The sequence below is a fragment of the Sparus aurata genome, chromosome 16 (assembly GCF_900880675.1).
Source record: "Sparus aurata chromosome 16, fSpaAur1.1, whole genome shotgun sequence".
Lineage (NCBI taxonomy): Eukaryota > Metazoa > Chordata > Actinopteri > Spariformes > Sparidae > Sparus > Sparus aurata.
In genome coordinates, this window is record NC_044202.1 from 13,289,642 (window position 1) to 13,311,190 (window position 21,549).

At 42.7% G+C, this 21,549-nt stretch overlaps 1 protein-coding gene across 4 annotated transcripts in view; it reads left to right on the top strand.

Annotated features, from left to right (window-relative positions):
- Positions 1-21,549, top strand: part of eml5 (EMAP like 5) — a 39,970-nt gene that overhangs the window by 13,467 nt on the left and 4,954 nt on the right. For 2 of the 4 annotated variants that reach the window (XM_030443907.1, XM_030443909.1), the window contains 36 exons: positions 36-221; positions 769-904; positions 1,110-1,133; positions 1,559-1,760; positions 2,339-2,476; positions 2,607-2,863; positions 3,020-3,232; positions 3,324-3,491; positions 4,716-4,822; positions 5,357-5,475; positions 5,603-5,789; positions 5,946-6,051; positions 6,479-6,572; positions 9,390-9,490; positions 9,614-9,807; positions 10,142-10,253; positions 10,817-10,944; positions 12,127-12,268; positions 12,356-12,508; positions 13,316-13,447; positions 13,559-13,647; positions 14,933-15,109; positions 15,253-15,454; positions 15,542-15,668; positions 15,920-15,934; positions 16,774-16,782; positions 17,529-17,607; positions 18,264-18,393; positions 18,532-18,630; positions 19,100-19,120; positions 19,714-19,887; positions 19,995-20,203; positions 20,424-20,581; positions 20,709-20,823; positions 20,912-21,100; positions 21,273-21,445. In XM_030443907.1, coding sequence (XP_030299767.1) covers positions 36-221; positions 769-904; positions 1,110-1,133; positions 1,559-1,760; positions 2,339-2,476; positions 2,607-2,863; positions 3,020-3,232; positions 3,324-3,491; positions 4,716-4,822; positions 5,357-5,475; positions 5,603-5,789; positions 5,946-6,051; positions 6,479-6,572; positions 9,390-9,490; positions 9,614-9,807; positions 10,142-10,253; positions 10,817-10,944; positions 12,127-12,268; positions 12,356-12,508; positions 13,316-13,447; positions 13,559-13,647; positions 14,933-15,109; positions 15,253-15,454; positions 15,542-15,668; positions 15,920-15,934; positions 16,774-16,782; positions 17,529-17,607; positions 18,264-18,393; positions 18,532-18,630; positions 19,100-19,120; positions 19,714-19,887; positions 19,995-20,203; positions 20,424-20,581; positions 20,709-20,823; positions 20,912-21,100; positions 21,273-21,445 — 4,865 coding nt within the window. Of the gene's footprint in view, positions 1-35; positions 222-768; positions 905-1,109; positions 1,134-1,558; positions 1,761-2,338; positions 2,477-2,606; positions 2,864-3,019; positions 3,233-3,323; positions 3,492-4,715; positions 4,823-5,356; positions 5,476-5,602; positions 5,790-5,945; positions 6,052-6,478; positions 6,573-9,389; positions 9,491-9,613; positions 9,808-10,141; positions 10,254-10,816; positions 10,945-12,126; positions 12,269-12,355; positions 12,509-13,315; positions 13,448-13,558; positions 13,648-14,932; positions 15,110-15,252; positions 15,455-15,541; positions 15,669-15,919; positions 15,935-16,773; positions 16,783-17,528; positions 17,608-18,263; positions 18,394-18,531; positions 18,631-19,099; positions 19,121-19,713; positions 19,888-19,994; positions 20,204-20,423; positions 20,582-20,708; positions 20,824-20,911; positions 21,101-21,272; positions 21,446-21,549 lie in introns of those variants that run through there. The other 2 variants (XR_003987146.1, XM_030443908.1) reach the window with 2 other exon arrangements.

Here is a 21,549-nt window from a genome sequence, read left to right on the forward strand (position 1 = left end):
CCCGCTCTCTCATTCTTTGTGTTTTGTGTTTGCAGTTCTGGAGCTTATGTGGTAATGCTCTCACACCCAAACGTGGCGTTTTTGGCAAAACGGGGGATCTCCAGACCATCCTCTGCCTTGCGTGCGCCAAGGACGAGGTCACATACTCGGGTGCCTTGAATGGTGACATCTACGTGTGGAAAGGGATCAACTTGATGAGGACAGTGCAAGGAGCTCATGGGGTGAGTTTTGTGCTCCATTGCTCAGGCTTTTACACATCCTGCTGCACCGTTCACCAAAGAATCCCAGTGAAAGTCCCAATCAGGGGGTGGAAGCCACACGTGCTGGATTCGTTTGATTCTGCTCTGTAGAAAGGATCAGCCTTTTGGTCCACAGGATTAAATGATATCTATTGGATCAACAGCTGGGTGAGGGGATGGGAGGTTGGGGGAGGGGATAATGACTACAGTAGAGTACATGTTCATTCCTGCTTTTTGTACCACCAAATGTCTCACTGAGGGTTTAACAAGGTGCCTCCCTTTGAATACAAAAACTCTTATCCAAAGGAGGCCTTCAGTCAGGCTTTCCAGTAATAAAAACAAATATGACACCCCCAGTTACCTCGCTCTGTGTTATCTTGAGGCGACAGTAGCTGGTTTGTAATAATGAAAGCCTTGTTAAACAAATGCCTGGCTGAGCAGCAGCACTACGTGTTCTGTTTGTGGGGCTGGTTCTGTCGTTGCTCATTTGTTGTGCAGATCCTCACTGACAGCCTGTCATTTCCTCCAGTCAGGGATTTTCAGCATGAATGTCTGCGAAGAGGGCTTCGCCACCGGGGGCCGAGACGGCTGCGTCCGGCTGTGGGATCTTAACTTCAAACCAATTACTGTCATTGATCTCAGGGAAACAGACCAAGGATATAAAGGTGATGTCAAACTGCATCTTTTTTTTACTTTCATCTGAGTACAGAAAGGTTGTAGGCTAAGCTGAGGCCTCCTGAGGCACTAGAAGAATTGTCTGAATCTCGGTAAAAACTGCCTTTGTGCCATTTCTGCTCTCCTCACTAATGCTCTCTTTCTTTTCCTTTCTATCTTCTCCGTCTCTTGTATTTATAATCTTGGATCTAACAGTAGCTAGAGGTGAAAATAGCCGAGGTGGGTAATGTCACTGCAGGCGAAGTTAATATGTCAGTCTGTTTGTAGCAGTCCCCACATTGTTCTGCTGTTCCTCTTGTTGTTAGTTAAGTCCAAGCTCTGTTGCAGTTTTTACACCGTATACAGATGTTATGTTCACATATGTGTACAGCATATGCTTCCTCCATCCTCTTCTTGCTGTATTGCCCAGAGTTGGTTGCTGATTGGCTTGACAGCATGTGCTGTCGTTGCATTTTCCTGTCAGAATCTCTGTCCTAGGTAGCCTGCAGATGGCTATTTGCACCTCCTGTCTATAATCCCTGTCGTGTCTCTTTATATGACTGTATAGGCGTTGGCAAATGTCTGTCAGCTTTCATGTAAGCATGCTTTTCAAAGGTGTTTTTTTTTGCCTGATTTTTAAGCGTATGTGTGTGTGTTTTTAACAGGGTTGTCCGTGCGCAGCGTCTGCTGGCGGGGAGATCACATCCTGGTGGGCACGCAGGACAGCGAGATCTTCGAGGTCGTCGTCCACGACCGCACCAAGCCCTTTCTCATCATGCAGGGTCACTGTGAGGGCGAGTTGTGGGCTTTGGCTGTCCACCCCACCAAGCCGCTGGCCATGACGGGAAGTGATGATCGCTCAGTCAGGTGAAGCTTCAGCGTTAACCTGACAGAGGTCTTTTAGAAATAGATGCTGCCATGTAACAGTGATTCAAGTACCTTTTTTTTGTTTCGGTTTGGGGAATATCTATTATGATCCTGATAACAGATTAAAGGGGACAGAAAAAAAGACAGTAATAGATTTTGTCTGCAAATGACTGCATTCTGGTTTTATTTAGGTCCTAACTTTTTTGGAATCAGGGTTGTAAATCAGTGTTAGTTAGTTTTTGTAAAAACACAGTCATTGATTGTGTTGGTACAGAAATCTCCTTCCTACATAACCTTTAAAATATGTTTCTAAAAGCTTTTGTCATTGCTGTGTTACTTGAATTAATATATTTACAAAATCTGATCTTGATCCTCTGTGAAGAAGGTCTTCCGGGGCAGAGAGTGCTGCACTGATTGATTTTGTTTTGCAATAATAAAGCTATTGTCAGTATGCAGTCATAAATCAAATTACGTAACAAGGACATACACCACAAACATCATCGCCATTGTTGTTTTGACTCATTGTTAACTCATCTCTGCTTTGCCTCCTCATTTGACCTTCTCCTCTGTGTCTAAAGGATATGGAGCCTTATAGATCATGCACTGATTGCTCGCTGTAACATGGAGGAGCCTATTCGCTGTGCCGCCGTGAGCACTGATGGGATTCACCTGGCGCTGGGAATGAAGGATGGCTCCTTCACTGTCCTCAGAGTCAGGTGGGTACACAATTTAAAGGCCAAATGGGAAATTTTGATGCTCTGCAAGTGGCTGTTACAGTGGAGAGCTTCATCATTTTGACTCCATTTAAGCTCCTACTTCAAGCTACATTTCTTTGCCTCCCTCCAGAGATATGACAGAGGTGGTCCACATCAAGGACAGGAAGGAGGCCATCCATGAGTTAAAGTATTCCCCCGATGGAGCCCACTTAGCTGTTGGCTCAAATGATAACTCAGTGGACATCTATGGTGTCGTGCAGAGGTACAAGAAAGTGGGCGAGTGCATCGGCTCTAACAGCTTCATCACACACATGGACTGGTCCACGGACAGCAAGTTCCTGCAGACCAATGACGGCAGCGGCAGGAGGCTCTTCTACAGGATGCCAAGTAAGTCTGAGTTTCCAGGCAGATCACTTTTGTATCACAGCTATGTAAACTATGTGAATCATGTTCTGTGTAAAATACTGGAACTATAAAGAGGGAAAAAAGCAAGGTTGTGCCTGAGCTTATTTGTGAGATAAAATGTTTCTGTCTTTTGTTGAGGTGGGAAGGAGGTGACCAACAGGGAGGAGCTGAAGCTGGTACAGTGGGCTTCATGGACATGTGTGTTGGGCCCTGAAATTAATGGAATATGGCCCAAGTACTCAGATATCAATGACATTAACTCTGTGGATGCCAACTTTAACAATCAAGTCATAGTAACAGCTGACGACTATGGCTTAGTCAAACTTCTGCGATATCCATGTGTAAAAAAAGGTAAAGGAGTCTCAGTTGTTTGATTTTTAAAGCACAGAAGTTCTTGTTTTTATATCTGCTCTGTTACTAATCTATTTCCTCTTGATTTTAGGTGCAAAATTTAAAAAGTATTTAGGTCACTCAGCCCACATAACCAACGCAAGATGGTCACATGACTATCAGTGGGTCATAACTATTGGCGGTGCGGATCACTCTGTGTTCCAGTGGAAGTTTGTTCCTGAAAGAAAGTCTAAAGAAGCTCTGCATATAGCACCACAAGGTACGGTGATGATGATGTAGCCATTATGTCCGAATGTATCTGAAAAGTGTACGAGATTTACATTTTACCTTCATCAATCCAATCAGGATTATTACAGTGTCACATTTTAATGTATCCCTGCGTGGTGGCCAGTGACTTGCATTACTGATATTACTTATTTCACAAAATCAGTGGCTCCTGCCAGCCAGACATTATCAAATCAGGCTAAGTGGAGAACCCTGATGGAGATTTTGATGTCTGCTCAATCTCCCACTCAGTTATTGAAGAACAGAGTGTGTTGCTAAATGGCTTTAATGGAATAGTTTTTTGTTTTTACTTGTACACTTTCTTACTGTGCATAAAATACAGAGCTGAAGCCAGGAGTAGACTGACAGTTACACTACGCATGTAGTATTTAAAGCAGAGTTTTCAGGACCATGGACAGCTACAGATATCACATGACACACAACATGTCAAAGTATTCATTTAGAATCAGCTGACTACTACTGCTGCTCACTACCATCTGTCTGAAAGTAAGACTATTTCCACAGAAGATTGCGTTGATGTCAACCCATTTAATGAAATCATATGTCACGGTGCATTTCTTAGTTACCTATCAGGGGTTGTTTGAATGAGAATGGCTGTTACATAATGTGCAATTCCATTTCTCCCTCCAGCCTCATGAACTTGGCGTGCTTAACCACCGGAGAGCAATTAATGTACTAGAGTGTTCCCTTTCCGTACTTTCCTTCGTGAACCACCATTTCCATAAAGCTCTGTGAAGGAACAGCCATCGCATTAATTAAGACAAATCCAATAAAAGTGAACGAAGCTTGGAAGGTATAATTGCATTGTCATTCCCAAGTCATATTTTTTCCTGAGACGGAGCGCAGCTGTGCTCTCTGAAATTAAGGCACATACTAACTGCCTTTCCTTTTAATTCTCCTAATGGATCTTGTGAGTAGCTGCCCTTAGCTGCCAGTTCTGCTTATTGCCCCGTCCTGGCACGCCTTCACTGTGCTACATCAGCAATTTTATCCATTTGTCTTGAGCGATGTCACTGTGCAGCACGACCGCCTGATAAATAGGAGATGTCACAGTATTATTACATGATCGACCCTCGCTTCCACTGAAACATGGTGCAGTGTTTTCCCTACATAGTGTGCAACGGGTTGTTCATTTGATTTAGAGGCAGGGAAGGATTTTACTTAGTGAGGTATGATGTAACCTTGTTTCTGCTTTCAGAGACCTTGGCAGACTCTAACAGTGAAGAGTCGGACTCCGATCAGTCAGACGTACCTGAGATGGACTCAGAAATCGAGCAGGAGACACAGCTCACATATAGACGACAGGTTTGTGAACACATTAATGTTTGTCTTTTAAACCTTGTGTATCCTATTTGTTATTGAAGGATAAGTTCACATGACAGGGTTCACTCACTCTCATGCCGATGGAAAGTCTGGTGAAGTTTTGTAGTACACAAAGCATTTCTGGAGCTTCACAGCAAAACGGTGTTGCAGCATTCTCCTAAACAACTGGAGTAGAAGGGGACTTGTTTTAAAACTGAAAAAATATGCATATAATGGCTCCATACAACTTGACAGCGTATTGCAAGTTCCCAAAAGCCCAGTGATCCCAAAACATTTTAAAAGATTTTATTTACTCCCTCGATGCCAGGTCAAGCTTGTGCACCCACTTCAGATGGGATGTTTGCTAACACTTTTAGCTTCACAGATAAAGGGCAGATATTGGCTTTTAAAAAGGGTGTAAATAAAGTCTTTTGAAATTGTTTTGGTTCTTAAGCAAGTTCACCCTACTTTCCATCGGCAGAAGGATAAACTGCTCCTTTAAACACGGCGCCAACAGACTTTTCTGCATGTATCCAGGTTTATAAAGAAGATCTACCTCAACTCAAAGAGCAGTGCAAAGAGAAGCATCGAGCGATGGCCATGAAGAAGAGAGAGCGAGCGCCGGGCAGCGGAGTGAAACTGCACTTCATTCATGGGTAGGCTATTTCCGGGAAAGGCCGATATGAATTTCAAATAGACAAGCTTTCTAAAAATTTTAATCATTCTTATAATTTATTCTTTTCCTCCAAAGGAATCACACCATTTATCTTTGTTTCTTTGCAGCTACAGGGGTTATGATTGCAGGAGCAACCTGTTCTACACCCAGACTGGGGAGATAGTCTACCATGTAGCTGCCATTGGGGTGGTGTACAACAGACAACAGAATACCCAGCGTTTCTACATGGGTCATGATGATGACATCCTCTGTCTAGCTATCCATCCCCTGAAGGACTTTGTAGCAACAGGCCAGGTAGCTGCAAGCATAGAATATTCAATATTCAATTTTTTTTTGGTTTATAGCTCGTTAGAGATGAAGTGAGAGCGATTCTTTCCTGCATCAGAGTCTAGATTCTCATGTGTAAATGCGTTAAATTAACTTGATAAATTGATGTGCTTGTTTTTCCAGGTCGGCAGAGATTCCTCCATCCACATCTGGGACACAGAAACGTTAAAACCCATGTCTGTGTTGAGGGGTTTCCACCAGCTCGGAGTGTGTGCTCTGGACTTTTCTGGTCAGTCAGTGCTGCTCTCTCATTCTGCTTTAAGTCCTCCGATCTAGACAGATTCGCCAAAACTTACTTTTTGTATTCACAAATTCTTCCAGACATCCTGCTTTCACAAGAGCGTCTTTTACACATAAAAGAAGGGTCAAATTCACATGACACCCAGTTTACCAGACACCAAAAAACCTATTCCTGCTGTCTTTTAGTTGCAGCAGTCTGACAGCATCAAGGTAGAGCTGTTCCTCTAGCTTCCTTTAATTGGCCCCAGAAAGAGGCAGTTGCTGTGATCTGTATGTCAGTGTCGGTGAATCACCTGCCGTAGATCAAACCCACAAGGCTGCTTTCATGTCGCTAACAAAGGCCAAACTTCACTGAAGCAAGTCAGGAGCTGGCTCTATCCACGCTGTACTGAGTGGTTTTGGTTTTCCCTCCACAGCGGATGGCAAACGGCTCGCCTCGGTGGGCCTGGACGACAATCACACCATTGTGCTGTGGGACTGGAGGAAGGGGGAGAAGCTGTCTGCCATGCGGTTAGTACAGTTATATTAGAGCATTTAGAGACTTCAAAGTGTCCCCTCATCCCAAAAGCTTTGAAATAATGTTAATTCTCAGCTCTCATTGTTTTAGTGCTTTCAGTTTAAATATGGACGTTTATGGATGAGGGTTAAATTGAGCCCACTTTGCTATGCAGGACTGGCAGCGTGATCGATGGAGGAGAGGAAAGAAAGGGAATTATCTTTTAGATTACAAGGCTGCTTCACTGCAACTCTTACCCTGCCAGTCTGAATGGTTAGAGTAGGATTTTGCCCCAGGGCCCAAACGATACATCTATAATTAAAGAGAATTACTTTTCAACTTGCATCTTTCATTAGCTTATTCCGGTGAGTTCTTGCTCTGGGTATATCAGATTCGTTTTTACAAAGAAACATTGGGGAGCCACTACAGGTGAATGAGGAAAAACCCACCATAAAACTTCCCACGTTGATCACTTACATTAAGACAATTATATTTGTATATATATAGTGTTCTAAAATGTTATTTAAGTATGCATATGGGGCATTATCTAGTTATATATGCACTCATTTGCATCTGAACATTGGATAAAGCCAGGGTCAATCTTTTTGTTTCATTTTGTTGACATATTAGAGTCCCAGTTTTTTACAGAGGATAATTCACATCTCTTTTATTCACCCAAAAATACTGTCAATTAAAAATTGCAAATCTGGTTTTTGTCATGTTTAGGTATAAAATGTTACAAAAATAAAGCAATAAATGACATGACCAAAGCCCTCTGTGAAAACCTTCTAACTATACATTGGAAGAAAACTGGAAAGTTTGGTAATGTCTGGCTCAGAGTAGAAATATCTGGAAAAATCAGTGTGGACATATGTGGCTCGGAGTATAGAGTAGGTTGAGATTTTGGAACCTTTAGTAGGATCGCTGCCGGAGGATCTCAGGCAGCGACCCAGCTCATAAGGAGTTAACAAATCACCCTTCAAGGCTTTTAAATACAAACAGTATAATCTAAAAATCTATTCTAAAACACACAGGTAGACTGAAGAAAGGTTTCTCTGTTTCTGAGGTATAGAACAACACATTAAAAGCTAATGGGTAGCCAAAACAATCAAGTAATGAAAGGGATAAATGAACAGTAGTAACAGGCTAAAAAGCAAAAGCCATTACACACATCCTCCAAATCTTCATGGCTGAAACTAATTAAACCATAAAAACTACTATAGAAAAGGTCCACATCTTAGAGCACCTCAAAGATAAAGGGAGACTTACTCTAAGAGCATCCGAGGCCACATAATCCTGAGCTCAAGTGTGTCAGACTGATTTCCTATACTGCTGCAGACAATGATGCAAATCATCACTGTGTACATAGCACGTAAACGATACACGCGACCAGATATGGTGCACACACACCAACCTTGCACATTTGATGCAAGTGGATTTCCTTACCAGACCTGCATTATGAATTGCCGTAAAAACTGAACATGCTGAAGGATTTAAAATTTCACGGCAGGTAAAATTATACAACCCCGGAAACCAGAAGTACCTAACTGGAAAACATCCGCATCCCAAAAATATCTTTGCCTTGGCTTTGTTACTCGCTCTACTTGATGTTCATATTTAGTATCTACTCCATTGAAATTCCCCCTGGCTAGTTCGGAGCTGGTTTCTCTCCTGCGCGTTGTGTGCCAGGCGCTCACTGCAGCTCAGGAACAGCTTTGAGCTGCACTAATCTCCTTTGCAGACCCTGGTGGGCAGTGCAGTGAGGCAAGCAGAGGGAAATGGGGCCTGACAGAGCCAAGCTTGTGCACCACCACTGTCTAGTCTTCAGCTGGGTGAGGAGGGGTGGGTGTGCAAGGGAGACTGTGAAGGAGGGTGAAGGGTGGCAAAACGGGGAGGTGAGGGATATCGCAAGAGAGGGGTGAGAGGAGGATAAGAGATAAAGAGGGAGGAGAGGGGCGTGATGTTTCTTCACTGAGGCTGAGAGTAATGCAGCAGCACAAAGGGAAACGATTAGAGAAATTGAAGTGTCAGATACACTCCATGTCACCAGACAGAACCAGCGACTAATTCTAATGTTCATACTGTGCGATGCAATCAAAAGAGGCAGTTACAGGAAGTTTATTCTGTCTCCAGTGAGTTTGTAATGCTAGGGAGCTATGTCAGGGAGCTACCCTTAAAATTGCGACCTAAAAATGTGTTGTTATATTAATCGACTGGGTATATAATAGAATGCAATAATATAAAACACAGAAAAAGTTTGTTACTTGGGCTGTCACATTCTCAAATCCTCACTACATAATTATCGTAGCAGAGCGAAGAAGTATTTTCAATTTAAAGTCAGAGGGAGAGAAGAGAACAAAATAGAGAATTATGATAATCCATTCCTTATTAATCCGCTGAGTTCAGTCCTGTCTATAGAATACAACCACTACATTCAAACACAAGTTTCAGTTTTGTCAATTTTTGCTTCATGTTTTTTTTTTTACAATGCTAATCCCGCTTAACAAATTTGCAGGATGGATTTATTGTGTCTATTCAGAGACATTTTACACTCCAGACTTAATTTGCAACTCAATTTGGTGATAAACACGCAGAAACAGAAAGCGAGGCATATTTCTGCATTTCTTCGCCATCATTAAAAAACTTCAGCGTAGCCTGCTTAATGCGTTTGGCCCTTGTATTATCGCTAACAGCCACAGCAGATACCGTCTTTTAACATTTGAAATTCAAGTGTATCTGTCATTCAAACTCTCAAAAATAATGAGAGAGATGAAGATGAAAGTTGTGTGAATGTGATGTTGCACATTTTGTGATGTGAATTTTTTTTTCAGGGGGAGTAAGGACAAGATATTTGTTGTCAAAATAAATCCCTACCTTCCCGACAAGCTCATCACAGCTGGCGTGAAACATATGAAGTTTTGGCATAAGGCTGGTAAGACCCCTGGGGAGTTTTTCGTATTTTCATTCTTCGAATAGAAGAAACTCTAACAAGCAGAACTTTTTCTTAACTGTCTTCCTGTGAGTTGACTGTCTGCTTCTCTCCCTCTCTCTTCAGGTGGTGGTCTAATTGGGCGCAAGGGGAACATGGGGAAGACGGAGACTATGATGTGCGCTGTGTACGGCTGGTCGGAGGAGATGGTGTTCTCAGGCACATGCACAGGGGACATTTGCATCTGGAGGGACATGTTCTTGATGAAGACTGTCAAGGCTCATGACGGCCCTGTATTCAGTGTGCACGCTCTAGAAAAGGTACCGCGGGGGAAAAGGCTCTTTAACTGACCAGTGTGAGCTTATTTATAGTATATCTTAAATCCAGTTTCACTCTCTTTTGAGATGCGACTATGAAACTTGAGAATGTGGACAAAGGTTCCATGGCTGTCTGGCCGACTATTTGAACAGTTAGCAGTTAAGATGTGAAAACTCGCATCGCATAATCGAGCTTTTGAACTTTTATTTTGTGCAACAAATGATGTTAACTATGCTAACATTATGCTAGTAATTTATTATAATTGTACTGCATCAGTATTTATCTGCCATCAGGAGATCATTGCAGCATTAAATATGAAATATATTGGCTTTGTAGGGATTTGTGACCGGAGGAAAGGATGGTATAGTTGCTCTCTGGGACGACACCTTTGAGAGATGCCTCAAGACCTACGCCATCAAGAGGGCAGTCCTAGCTCCAGGCTCTAAAGGTAAGAACATCATCTGTTTCAATGCCAAATCTGTTCAAAACATTACATGTTTTTAGAAAAAAATTAATTTCCCTCCTGTGTCCTGGCACATTTATGCAAAAATGGACCCAAAATAAGACCCATACAGGGACTGATAACCAAAGTCCAGAATTCAAGTAACAAAAGCTCAGGTGACAAAAAACAGGCAACAAATAGGCAGGCACAGACAAATGCCTAAGGGAACAAATAAGGAACACAGGGAACACGCGAGGATCAGGGAACAGGTATAAGTACACAGGAGCCGCATGGATGAAAACAGACAAACCAACAACGAGTAGTAACAACACATGCTTAAAAACAAACTAAACTAACGAGAGGATGAGGTGCAGGTGGACAGACACTGGAAACAGGGCAGTGTTATCAAGGCTCATGTGAGAAAATGTAGACACTGGTGGGCAGGAAGTTGAGGGTAACAAGAAGACAGAAGGGGATAAAACCACAAAATGACACAGGAAATCAAATCCAAAAGCCCAAAATAATGACAGGCCTCAGCTAAGATCTGATTTCATTCATCGACTCTGCAGGGTTGCTTTTGGAGGACAACCCCTCCATACGTGCCATATCTCTGGGCCATGGCCACATCCTGGTAGGGACGAAGAACGGAGAGATCTTGGAGGTGGACAAGAGCGGCCCCATCACTTTACTGGTCCAGGTGAGATACGGATAAAAATAACTCAAAACCTGTCACAAATCTAATATTTTACAGGACATCAGATTCCACCTGAGCTTCATTATCCCAGACAGGGTCTGCATGAGTAGTTTTTCTGCAGTGTGATGAGCTGTAAGGTGACATTTTCTAAGTTAGTAAAGATTTGAAAGGTTGAAGATGCACTGGATGATAAGCTGACATGTTCTCTGACTTTTTTTTTTTTTAATCAAAGTGGTATTTTTATTGCATTTTGATAGGGTAGTAGAACTGTTGTGAAACCTGGTCATGTATTCAAGGGTGCTCTAACTTCTTTGAATTTCTTAAGCTGTAGCATGCTTTAAAGCACACACAACAAAGTGACAAAGTGTTGCTTTGATGTGTCACTTAAAATAAGTTTCACATCAGTGCAGGTTGGTTTTCAAGCATTGTATTTAAATGAATAGAGATTAGTCAATATGTGTTGACAAAAATGTATTAAAAATGACATTATGTTGGAGAAAACTGTGATGTTCAATGTCAAAAATATTGCGTCTTACAGATGTGCCCCAGGATTTCCGTTAAAGTGATATCTACCTCCTGAAACTCTTCATGGCTGCAAACATTTAACCTAAGAAAAACAGGTCATGCTCTGAAATATAGTCAGCAGTTAAAGGTGCTTATCCACTCTCCCAAAACATACAAACCAACCAGCATAGCCCTTCAATGCAATTAAAACACCACTGCTGTTTCTATTTCACGCAGCAATGCAGAATCACCAAGGCGGTGACTATAAATGAGGATGAATTATTGCCGTCGAATGGGAGATTGTTAATTTAGTTAAGTGGTCCTGCAGTGTCTCCCAGGCTCCTGTGATTGTAGGCAGACGGAGTGAAGGCTATTGATTGCCCTTTGCCAAACCTTTAAAACATACAAGCACATTCTGATGGATGGGAGCAGCTGATGAGAGAAGCAAAGGTTGTCCTCAGTTATCTGTTGTAAAGGCAAAATTACCCTTTAGAATATCAAAAAGAATAATATTACTGGGTATATATGGTTCATCTGATTGACTAAGCCCACTGCTGACGTCAGAGAGGAGGAAAAATATAAAGGAGGACGGTGACTTTATGGTTATGACATCACAGCTTTGATCATAGGGTCCTTTTTGTTAAATAGATAAATTACAAATGCTGTTGGATGTGTCTGCAGGGTCACATGGAGGGAGAAGTGTGGGGTCTGGCCACCCATCCCCATCTCCCTCTCTGTGCCACCGTCAGCGATGACAAAACCCTGCGCATATGGGACCTCTCGCCTAGCCACTGCATGCTGGCTGTTCGCAAGCTCAGAAAAGGTGAGTCACCACTCTAACAGATGAGTGTATTCTCTGACAGGAAGTGCGCTGGTCCCAGGGCTTTAACAAACACATAATCCACCACAGGCGGCCGCTGCTGCTGCTTCTCCCCTGATGGCAAAGCCTTAGCGGTTGGCCTGAATGACGGCAGCTTCATCATTGTGAACGCAGACACCCTGGAGGACCTGGTGTCCTTTCACCACCGCAAGGACATCATCTCAGATATCAGATTCTCTCCAGGTCGGTCATTCACCTCCACATTTCTTTACTCTTCTCAAAAGACTCTTGGCGTGAGATGTAAATTGGCATCTAAAATCTGGGCGCCCTTCAAAGCATCTTAGTGCATGTAGGATGCTGTGCAGAAGTTAAGCAGGTATACATATTTCCATCCCACTGCGAGTCGCAGAGATATTGCTGCAGGCCTGACCCAAATTAATGGTTTTCTGTAATAGGGCCAGACAGCGAGACAGCAAGAGCGGAATGGGAAACAGTGGGGGCAGACAAAGTGAGAGCAAGAAACTAAACTCTTTTTCGCCTGGACACTTAACCTTGATCCTCAGTGCAGCAGATCTTATCTCTCAACCCAACACCCATGAGTCCCTTAGAGCCTACAGTCACTGTACACAGCAGTGTAAGGCTGAGCAGGAAGTGGGTTTTAGGGAATAACTAGAGTTCTTTTTCATTTCTGATATTACAGAAAAGTTCAGAGTCAACAGCCATGACAGCTGCTTTGTGATGCTGCATTTAAAGAAAGTGGAAAGTATTCACATCCTTTACCTAAGTAAAACAACTAATAACACAATCTGAAATGCTCTTTAGGTACATTTTATTGGGCCCATGTATGTCTGTGCATAATTGTGTGCCAATATATTCAGTAGATGTTGAGATAATTCACGCGATAAGTGAAAACTTTGACCTGCTGGTGGTGACAGAGGGAAAGTCAGTAGGTTTGACTGAACAACGGACTGACACCACCAGCTAGAAATCCTTAATTCTGTTGATCACTTGTTCAAACAGACAAATCACTTCTCTCTCCCGTGTTTGCAGGTGCTGGGAAGTACCTCGCAGTGGCATCAGGAGACACATTTGTGGATATTTACAATGTAATGAGCAGCAAGCGGGTCGGGGTGTGCAAAGGATGCCTAAATTACATCACCCATCTGGACTGGGACAAGAGAGGTAAATTTGATTCCTTAAATACTATTACCTCAGTAAAAACTTTGCAAACAACACCAATTATGGATTCAAAATAGTTAAGCATCATGTACCACTGGGCTTTTTCATTCACAGGAAAACTACTGCAAGTCAACACAGGTGCTAAAGAGCAGTTTTTCTTTGAAGCTCCTCGCGGCAAGAGGCAGACCATTCCGGCCACAGAGGTGAGCAGGGAGAGAAGGCACAGGAGCAGACGTGGTTATGGTGCTGCTGGCCCACTTTTTTCATTTGGGATCAGAGGAGGCTCGGGGAAGGGCAGTGAAGCATTAACACGGCCCACTTTTCACCAGTATCTTTCTAATTTTGGCAGTGGAAGTGGGATAGTGTTTGGGGTCTCTTTTCATACATCGTGACATTCACACACCTTGGGAGGGAAGCGTTAAGAAAATAAAGGTCAGAGATGATAGATGCTGCTAGCTTGTGTCTCGATGGAGCTTCAGATGTCCTCCTCTTGTCATCATGCTTGACACTGGCTTCTGTCCTCCACATTAATTTCACTCTTCCATCGTTCACTTGTTCACAGAATCATTATCGACAGGCTGATACAGTGGGGGCTTTTCTTTAGCTCTTTGGTTTATATCACATTTTTCACACAGTTGTCTGTGGTGGTTGGTGATGATGTGTGAGCTATGGAGTGCCTCAATTGTCTTTTCTCAGCCCCATTTTATTCTTAATTTATTTGCTATAGTTGGGCCTTAAATTTGTAGTTTTATTTATCTTTTTACTTTACTTTCTCTAACTAACAAAAGAAATAAATGGACTCTTTGAGAGGCTTGTTGCCCCAGAACTTAATATAAATTATTGGCATAGCAGAGATCCTGATTATTTACCCTGTGAGTGGCAGCCGTCTGGGGAATTTCTCTCACTGTTCGTGTCCTTGCTGTTGTTAACTCTGCTTGATATGGCTGCTTTGACCTATGATATGTTGCTCATGTTGTTTCCCATCTGCTGTAGTGCAGTTCTCAAATTGTTTGGCAACGTTTAGATGCATCTTATCCTGGCCACTCAAATTAATAGAAAAAACTTCACAATGACGGCATTATGTAGACTGACCCGTTTGCACCTCCAACTGTGACTGACTTCTTGTGTCCCTGCTGATAGGTGTATTATATTAACACTGGACAGAACCGTGCTAGCTGTTTCCTCCTGCTTACAGTCTTAGTGTTGATGACTGCCGCTTCTTATTTTCTGCAGCCCATATTCTAATAAAGACCAATCTAAGCACAATACATCACTGTTGGCTCTCAACATTGGCTGTCTCTAGATGTTAGTCAGGCTTTTAATGCTAAGGTTTATTATTACATTTCCTAATTATTATGTTGTATTGTTGCTCTTGTGTTTTCTATCATCCTGCCTGTTTGATAGTTAACGTTTTTATTGTGAATTGCTTTGTAAAATTCAGAAACTGCTATGTGAATGAATCTTCACTCACTCACTCTCTTTGCTCAGGTGGAGAAGATCGACTGGTGCACATGGACGTGCGTCCTGGGAACGTCTGTTGAGGGTGTCTGGCCTTTGATCAGTGAGGTCACTGAGGTGACCGCTGCCTGCCTTAGTAACGACAAGAAGGTGCTAGCAACAGGAGATGACTTAGGATACGTCAAGCTCTTCAGATACCCTGTCAAGGTACGAAACAGTGCATAAGTCTGAGTATTATGTGGTTTAGCGTCTTATGTCTTAAGGCTCATGTTTAAGGTTTATGCAAATGCTATGCTAATTTCTGTGTTAATGTCACAAGTGTTGAACAAATGTTGTCCCTCTTCCCCTAGGGAAAATATGCAAAGTTCAAACGCTATGTGGCCCACAGCACACACGTTACCAATGTGCGATGGACCCATGATGACAGCCTCTTGGTGACAGTCGGTGGGGGTGACACGTGCCTCATGATCTGGGCCCATGAGCCCGAGGGCCACCGGGAATTCAAACAGTGTGACAGCGAGGAGTCGGACATCGAAAGCGAGGATGACGGAGGTGAGAGAGGAGCTTCCCCTCTGAGGTTTTTTTCCTCATCCACATGTTTCTGTTGCTAAAATCCGGGTCATTCCTGTCTTTCACCAGGTTACGACAGTGATGTGACGAGGGAGAATGAGCTCAACTACACCATCAAGGCCTTATCCACCAACATGCGACCCATGACGGGTGTGAAGCCCCACTTGCAGCTGAAAGAGCCCTCTGTGGACGAAAGGTATTCCTCAGTGAGGCTATGATGTTGCAGAAAGATGCTCATGAGCAGTCAGAAAATAACTTCTAGTACAAAAAATAAGGCTTCTGCGTCAAGATGAAGCCAAACCTGCCTCCTTCAGACAACATTTTCTTTTCCTGCGTGGGATTCTTGCCCTGTTCCTTGAAATAACTCAGCCTTTTCTGCTTCTCTTCTTTCCTTCAATGGCTGTCCATCTGTCATTATCCTGCTTCGCTCTTTAATTCTGCTTGAAGACAAGGGGTGGTCAGGTAAGCTTTTGTGTTCATGTACAGTATGTTGATATTCAATAAAAGAAAAAGTAGTGGTCATGGTTGAAATAGGTATGATTACAGAGGACTACACTCAGAGACTGTATCACATGGTCAGCCTACATCCCTCACAATGAGCAAAAATAGAAAGAAAGATACCGAGACTCAAAAAGTGTCAAAAACAATCTTGGAGTTTTATAGAAATGTCATAATATCTGTTTCCTCAGTAAAAAAAAAAAACCCCACCAGTTCGAATTAATTATTCACATTTCGTTTTTTCTCCCACATACAAACTTGTTAATTCACTTGCTAATGAGCGGCTGCTCTGATTGACAGGACAAATTGGGCTAAAAGTTAAATTAGAGCTTGAATTCAATTTAATTTTACTATTTAATTGTCAGCAGAACAAAGTAAATGGGTTGTACAAAAAGTGTTTTTTGATAGTGAGTGACTCCAGGGAAATGGCACAATTAATTTGGATTAACTTCGAAAATCTAACTCGAAAGAATGTCAGACATGTGCTCGTATAAAGATATTTTGAGTAAGTATTTTTTATATTTCTGGGCTGAAACGGTGCCGACAACAATGATCAAATCTTCCATCATCATAATCCGTCTTCAAGTGTGTCACAGACCTGTGTTTAAACTTTATTGATTTCCCCACTATTTTTTTATTTTTTGCAAGCATCCATGCAGCATCGGCCCGGTGCTGACTCATGTGTTTTATGTCCTCAGTGGCTGAGGTGTTGTGTTTCCTGTGTGTCCGCCGGGCAGCAGTGAATGCTGTGAGAAACCTTTTTGCTAATTCTTGTTTTTTTCTTTGTCATTGCTGTCATGAAGAGGGTCAAGGTAAGCTACTTACTTTCTGAGCACATACACAGGTTTTTCTTTTAGACCTCTCTAGATTAGATATGATGCAAGTGGCACAGGGGGAACGTTTTCTTTGAGGGAATTCAGCAAGAAAGCCCTTTCTGGCAGAAACCTTTGGGCCTTCAGGGCTTTCCAACACGTGGGAAAATGGTGTGAAAAGGTCTATTTAAAAGGTAGGGAAGGTGATTCTGAAGAAACGCAGTCAATTTTGGGGTCTCATTCCCAGGTCCTCAAATACCGACATTTTGAGTCAGTATTTAGCCCTAAATTTAAACCAAAATGTCGTTATCTGACAACCTTAGAATGAGGTTCAACAATTAACCATCTCTCTCCGTAATTGCCTTTCCTTCCTTTAACTCAAACCAGGATCTTTTCCTAAACCTAACCAAGTAGTTTTGGTGGCTAAACCTAAACAAACTACAACTGACTTCACTCTCTACTGAAATATTCCCCCTCAGTCACTTTATTCTTGTCCTTTTATCTTTTGCTGGTAATACAAACTCTGTACACACTTGAGGCTTTGACATTAAATAATAAAAATGTTCTCATCTGCTCATTCATCACACCTTAACTAGTGTAGCTACCTGTTGAGACAAAACATCTCACATTGGACTGCGCATATGAGCAAGTGTTTGTGGAATATTTTTCAGCAGCGACATTATTGTCATCATTATCATGATAAGCAGCTCCGCGGCAGCCATCTTATCCCAGCTGTCTGTTTTCAGGCCTCCTGTCAGCAGAGCGTTGCCACAGCCGGAGAAGCTGCAAACCAACAATGTTGGCAAAAAGAAGAGACCCATTGAGGTAAGACGAACCTCACATTCTTATTGAAATGCAACAAACTTATAAATATATACAGATCGTCAACTTTAAAGATATAATATGGGGCATTTCCACTTTACCTAGATTATCCCTAGATGTTTCTAAAAATGTTCAAAGCCAGTGAAATGTGTAACTTTATTCAAGATAAGAGTGCATTGCAGTTGATCACCTGTTGCTATAACAAATGTAACCAAACATCAAACTTTAAAAACATCACCTCGACTGTGAACATTTCTGCCTGCGGCACATCAGATAGATTGTCAACCACAATGGTGGCTGTTAAACAATGAAGACGACGACTCCCATGATCCCACACTACTTCATAACATCATCAAACCAAGTCTTTTGTTTTCATTGTTTTGGTTGAGAGGCCCCTAGCAGCAGAAATGCTGTGCATTTAAGTCAACAGAAGCAGTCTTATCTCTGTCAGAGCAGCAAAACATTCAGAAGTGCTGCTTTCTGACATGATTATTTCAGCTGAAGACGCCGTGTGCTCGTATTCTGTCCAGACAGCCTCTCTGGGGACTCTAATCGAATAATCACGTGTTACTTCAGCCTGTAGCTGGCTCCGAACATCTTAGTTGTCATGGCACTGACCTTTCTGACTTTCTGGTGATCTCTTTCTGACTCTCCCTCAGGACCTGGTGTTGGAGCTGGTGTTTGGTTACCGTGGCAATGACTGCCGCAACAACGTGCACTACCTGAACGAGGGGGCGGACATCATCTACCACACGGCCTCAGTCGGCATCGTGCTCAACTTGACGACCTGTAAGTAGAGAGAGTGCAGTCTGGGAGACTCTCTGACTGTGTTACTATTTCCTGCCTGAGAGCAAGTATAACATATACGTGTTTGTATTTTCTGTATCTGTGTATGTGTGTGTGTGGGTTGGGTGTGTTTCCTTACAGCCTGCCAAAGTTTCTATGTAGAACACAGTGACGACATTCTGTGCCTGACAATCAATCAACATCCCAAATTCCCCAACGTGGTGGCAACTGGCCAAGTAGGTATGTTTGTGAGAAGTTGACCTCCCGTGTCACCAGCCGCCTCAGTTTTTCTTCCCTCTATCCTGTGTTGTGCCTTGTGCAGGGGGATTACTGTACAAGCCAGATGGCCAACTCCCTCCTGCAAGCGTATCTGGACTATAAAGCAGCTAACGAGCAAAATTACCATTTTTGCATACATGAATAGTCGTGGGATTGTCACACATGCTGCATTTTTCACAGACAGACACACAAAAACAAGACCATGCTGGCAGAAAATTGAATGACAGACGATTTGTGATAGCATAATTCCCAGTTCTATCACATTTTGTGCTCATAGCATTTATGAATTCCGCATAATTTGTGTAAATTATCTAAATATGTTGAAAGTAGGTTCTGTCGAATGTAGGAGCCACTATTGCTCAGAAAGTCACAAATAATCCACAAATAAGTTGTTGGTTCCGCCAGATAATATGATTTTCCTTGTTTGCAGGTGATACTGGTGACATGTCAGGTAAGGACATTTCAGAATATGTCTTAGTGTAAAACAGGAAACATGGTGTTGACAGAAAATCTGTCAGTTTCGACTCATTATTGACTCTATGTTACTGCCATCTAGTGGCCACTTGGTTCGAGGACTTTACCTAAGAATGATTATTGAAAGTGTTTCCTCTTTCTTGTGGATTCCCATCTTAGTTGACATGATTTAAAAAGTTATGAAGGCATGTCTAAACTCTTGCCTATACCTTTTTAGTCGTAGGCGTTTGCTGAAGGATAAGATGGCTCCATAGATTATCCAGCATTGATCCAAGTCTCCAGAAGCCCCAAGATCCCAAAGTAATTTGAAAAGATCTTATTTCTTCCCCAGGGTTTCTATCAGCATGGGGGTGACTAGATGATGAATGAATTTGCATTTTTGGGTGGACTTATCCTTTAAATTTGAGTACAGCAGTTACAGAAATCCAGTTAACAAAGAAACCCAATAGTGAGGTTTTAGGAAATTAGGTTAAAGCCTGAAAGATGACACATACTCAGGGAAGAACAAAGGTCTTTAATAGTAGTTTGTAGATTTAGACAAATAATTAATTTCCCTTATTTTTCCATTAGCCACTTCTCCCTCCATCCATGTGTGGGACGCCATGACCAAACAGACGCTGTCAGTGCTTCGTTGTTTCCATTCCGGTGGGGTGTGCTCTGTCAGCTTTAGTGCCACAGGAAAACTCCTGCTGTCTGTGGGCCTGGACCCTGAACACACCGTGACCATCTGGAAGTGGCAGGAAGGTAAAAATAAATCTTCCCCTTAAACTTGGTTCTTACTCTGGAGAAAAGAGAGTCCCACCACGGTTGAGAGATTCAGGCTGTCATCACACTCTGCTTTTGTTTTTCAGGTGCCAAAGTGGCCAGCCGGATAGGTCACACCCAGAGGATCTTTGTGGCTGAATTTCGGCCAGACTCTGACACACACTTTGTGTCTGTTGGGATCAAGCATGTGCGTTTCTGGACATTAGCTGGTCGGGCTCTGCTGAGCAAAAAAGGTGTGCTGAGTTCTATCGAGGATGCCCGGATGCAGACGATGCTGTCTGTAGCATTTGGAGCTGTAAGTGACTTCATAACAATTACTAAATTAAGTGTTTTATTTGGTCAAATAAAAAAAAACTGTTGTGTTTTTTGGATACATGCAATTTTCATGATTTGATTATTTAAAGCCAATGAAATCCAATGTCCATGTTTTGCTCAAATGTGCTGTGAATTGTTCTTGCATTGCTCGCTCTGCTCTCTTAGGCCACTAGATTAGTGCAGATTTGTTTTCTTTTCAGAATAACTTGACATTTACAGGTACCATTAGTGGGGATGTGTGTGTGTGGAAGGAACACATTCTAGTAAGAATTGTGGCCAAAGCTCATACGGGCCCTGTGTTTACCATGTACACCACACTGAGAGACGGCCTCATCGTCACTGGAGGCAAGGAAAGACCGTGAGTGCCGTGCAATTATGTCGTCATCCAAATAAATGTAAAACCAATAAGAACAAATACATATGAGACAGAAATGCATACATTTTATTTAAAGCCGTGAATGTCATCATATGTTTTTCCTCCACAGCTCAAAGGAGGGAGGCGCTCTAAAGCTCTGGGATCAGGAGCTGAAGCGCTGCAGAGCATTTCGATTAGAAACTGGACAGATCATAGACTGCGTTCGCTCTGTATGCAGAGGAAAGGTAGGAAGTTACAGATGATACTGCACTCCAGCTAATTCTCCTCATCTCATCTATGTTTTGACATCTTTTTCACTCACTGCTCTGTCAGGGTAAAATCCTTGTGGGAACCAGGAATGCAGAGATCATCGAGGTAGGAGAGAAGAATGCAGCATGCAACATTTTGGTGAACGGACACATGGACGGGCCTATCTGGGGCCTGGGCACCCATCCCTCCAGAGACGTGTTTCTGTCTGCGGCAGAGGACGGCACTGTTCGTCTGTGGGACATCCCAGAGAAGGTCAGACATACACGTTACCTCCAACCAATCAGAACTCATGAATTATTCCCAGTGCTTCCATATTTCTATCGTTCTATAAAGACATGCTTATATTAACATGGTTTCCCTCATTCACAAAATCATGTACATAACACATATGTGCTGATTCTGCATGGCCTTCTGGGGACAACAGAAGATGCTGAATAAGGTGAACCTCGGTCACCCAGCGCGTACCATCAGCTACAGTCCTGAAGGAGACATGGTGGCCATCGGCATGAAGAATGGAGAGTTCATCATCCTGCTGGTTGCCTCTCTCAAAATCTGGGGCAAGAAAAGGGACCGGCGCTCTCCTATCCAGGATATTAGGTACTAATAGTCAATCTCAGAACCCAATCGGGGGGCATCATCCAGGGTGTTGCAGGCTTTCTGGTGTAGCCTGGATAATCGACCAGGAGTTTATTATCTGTGCT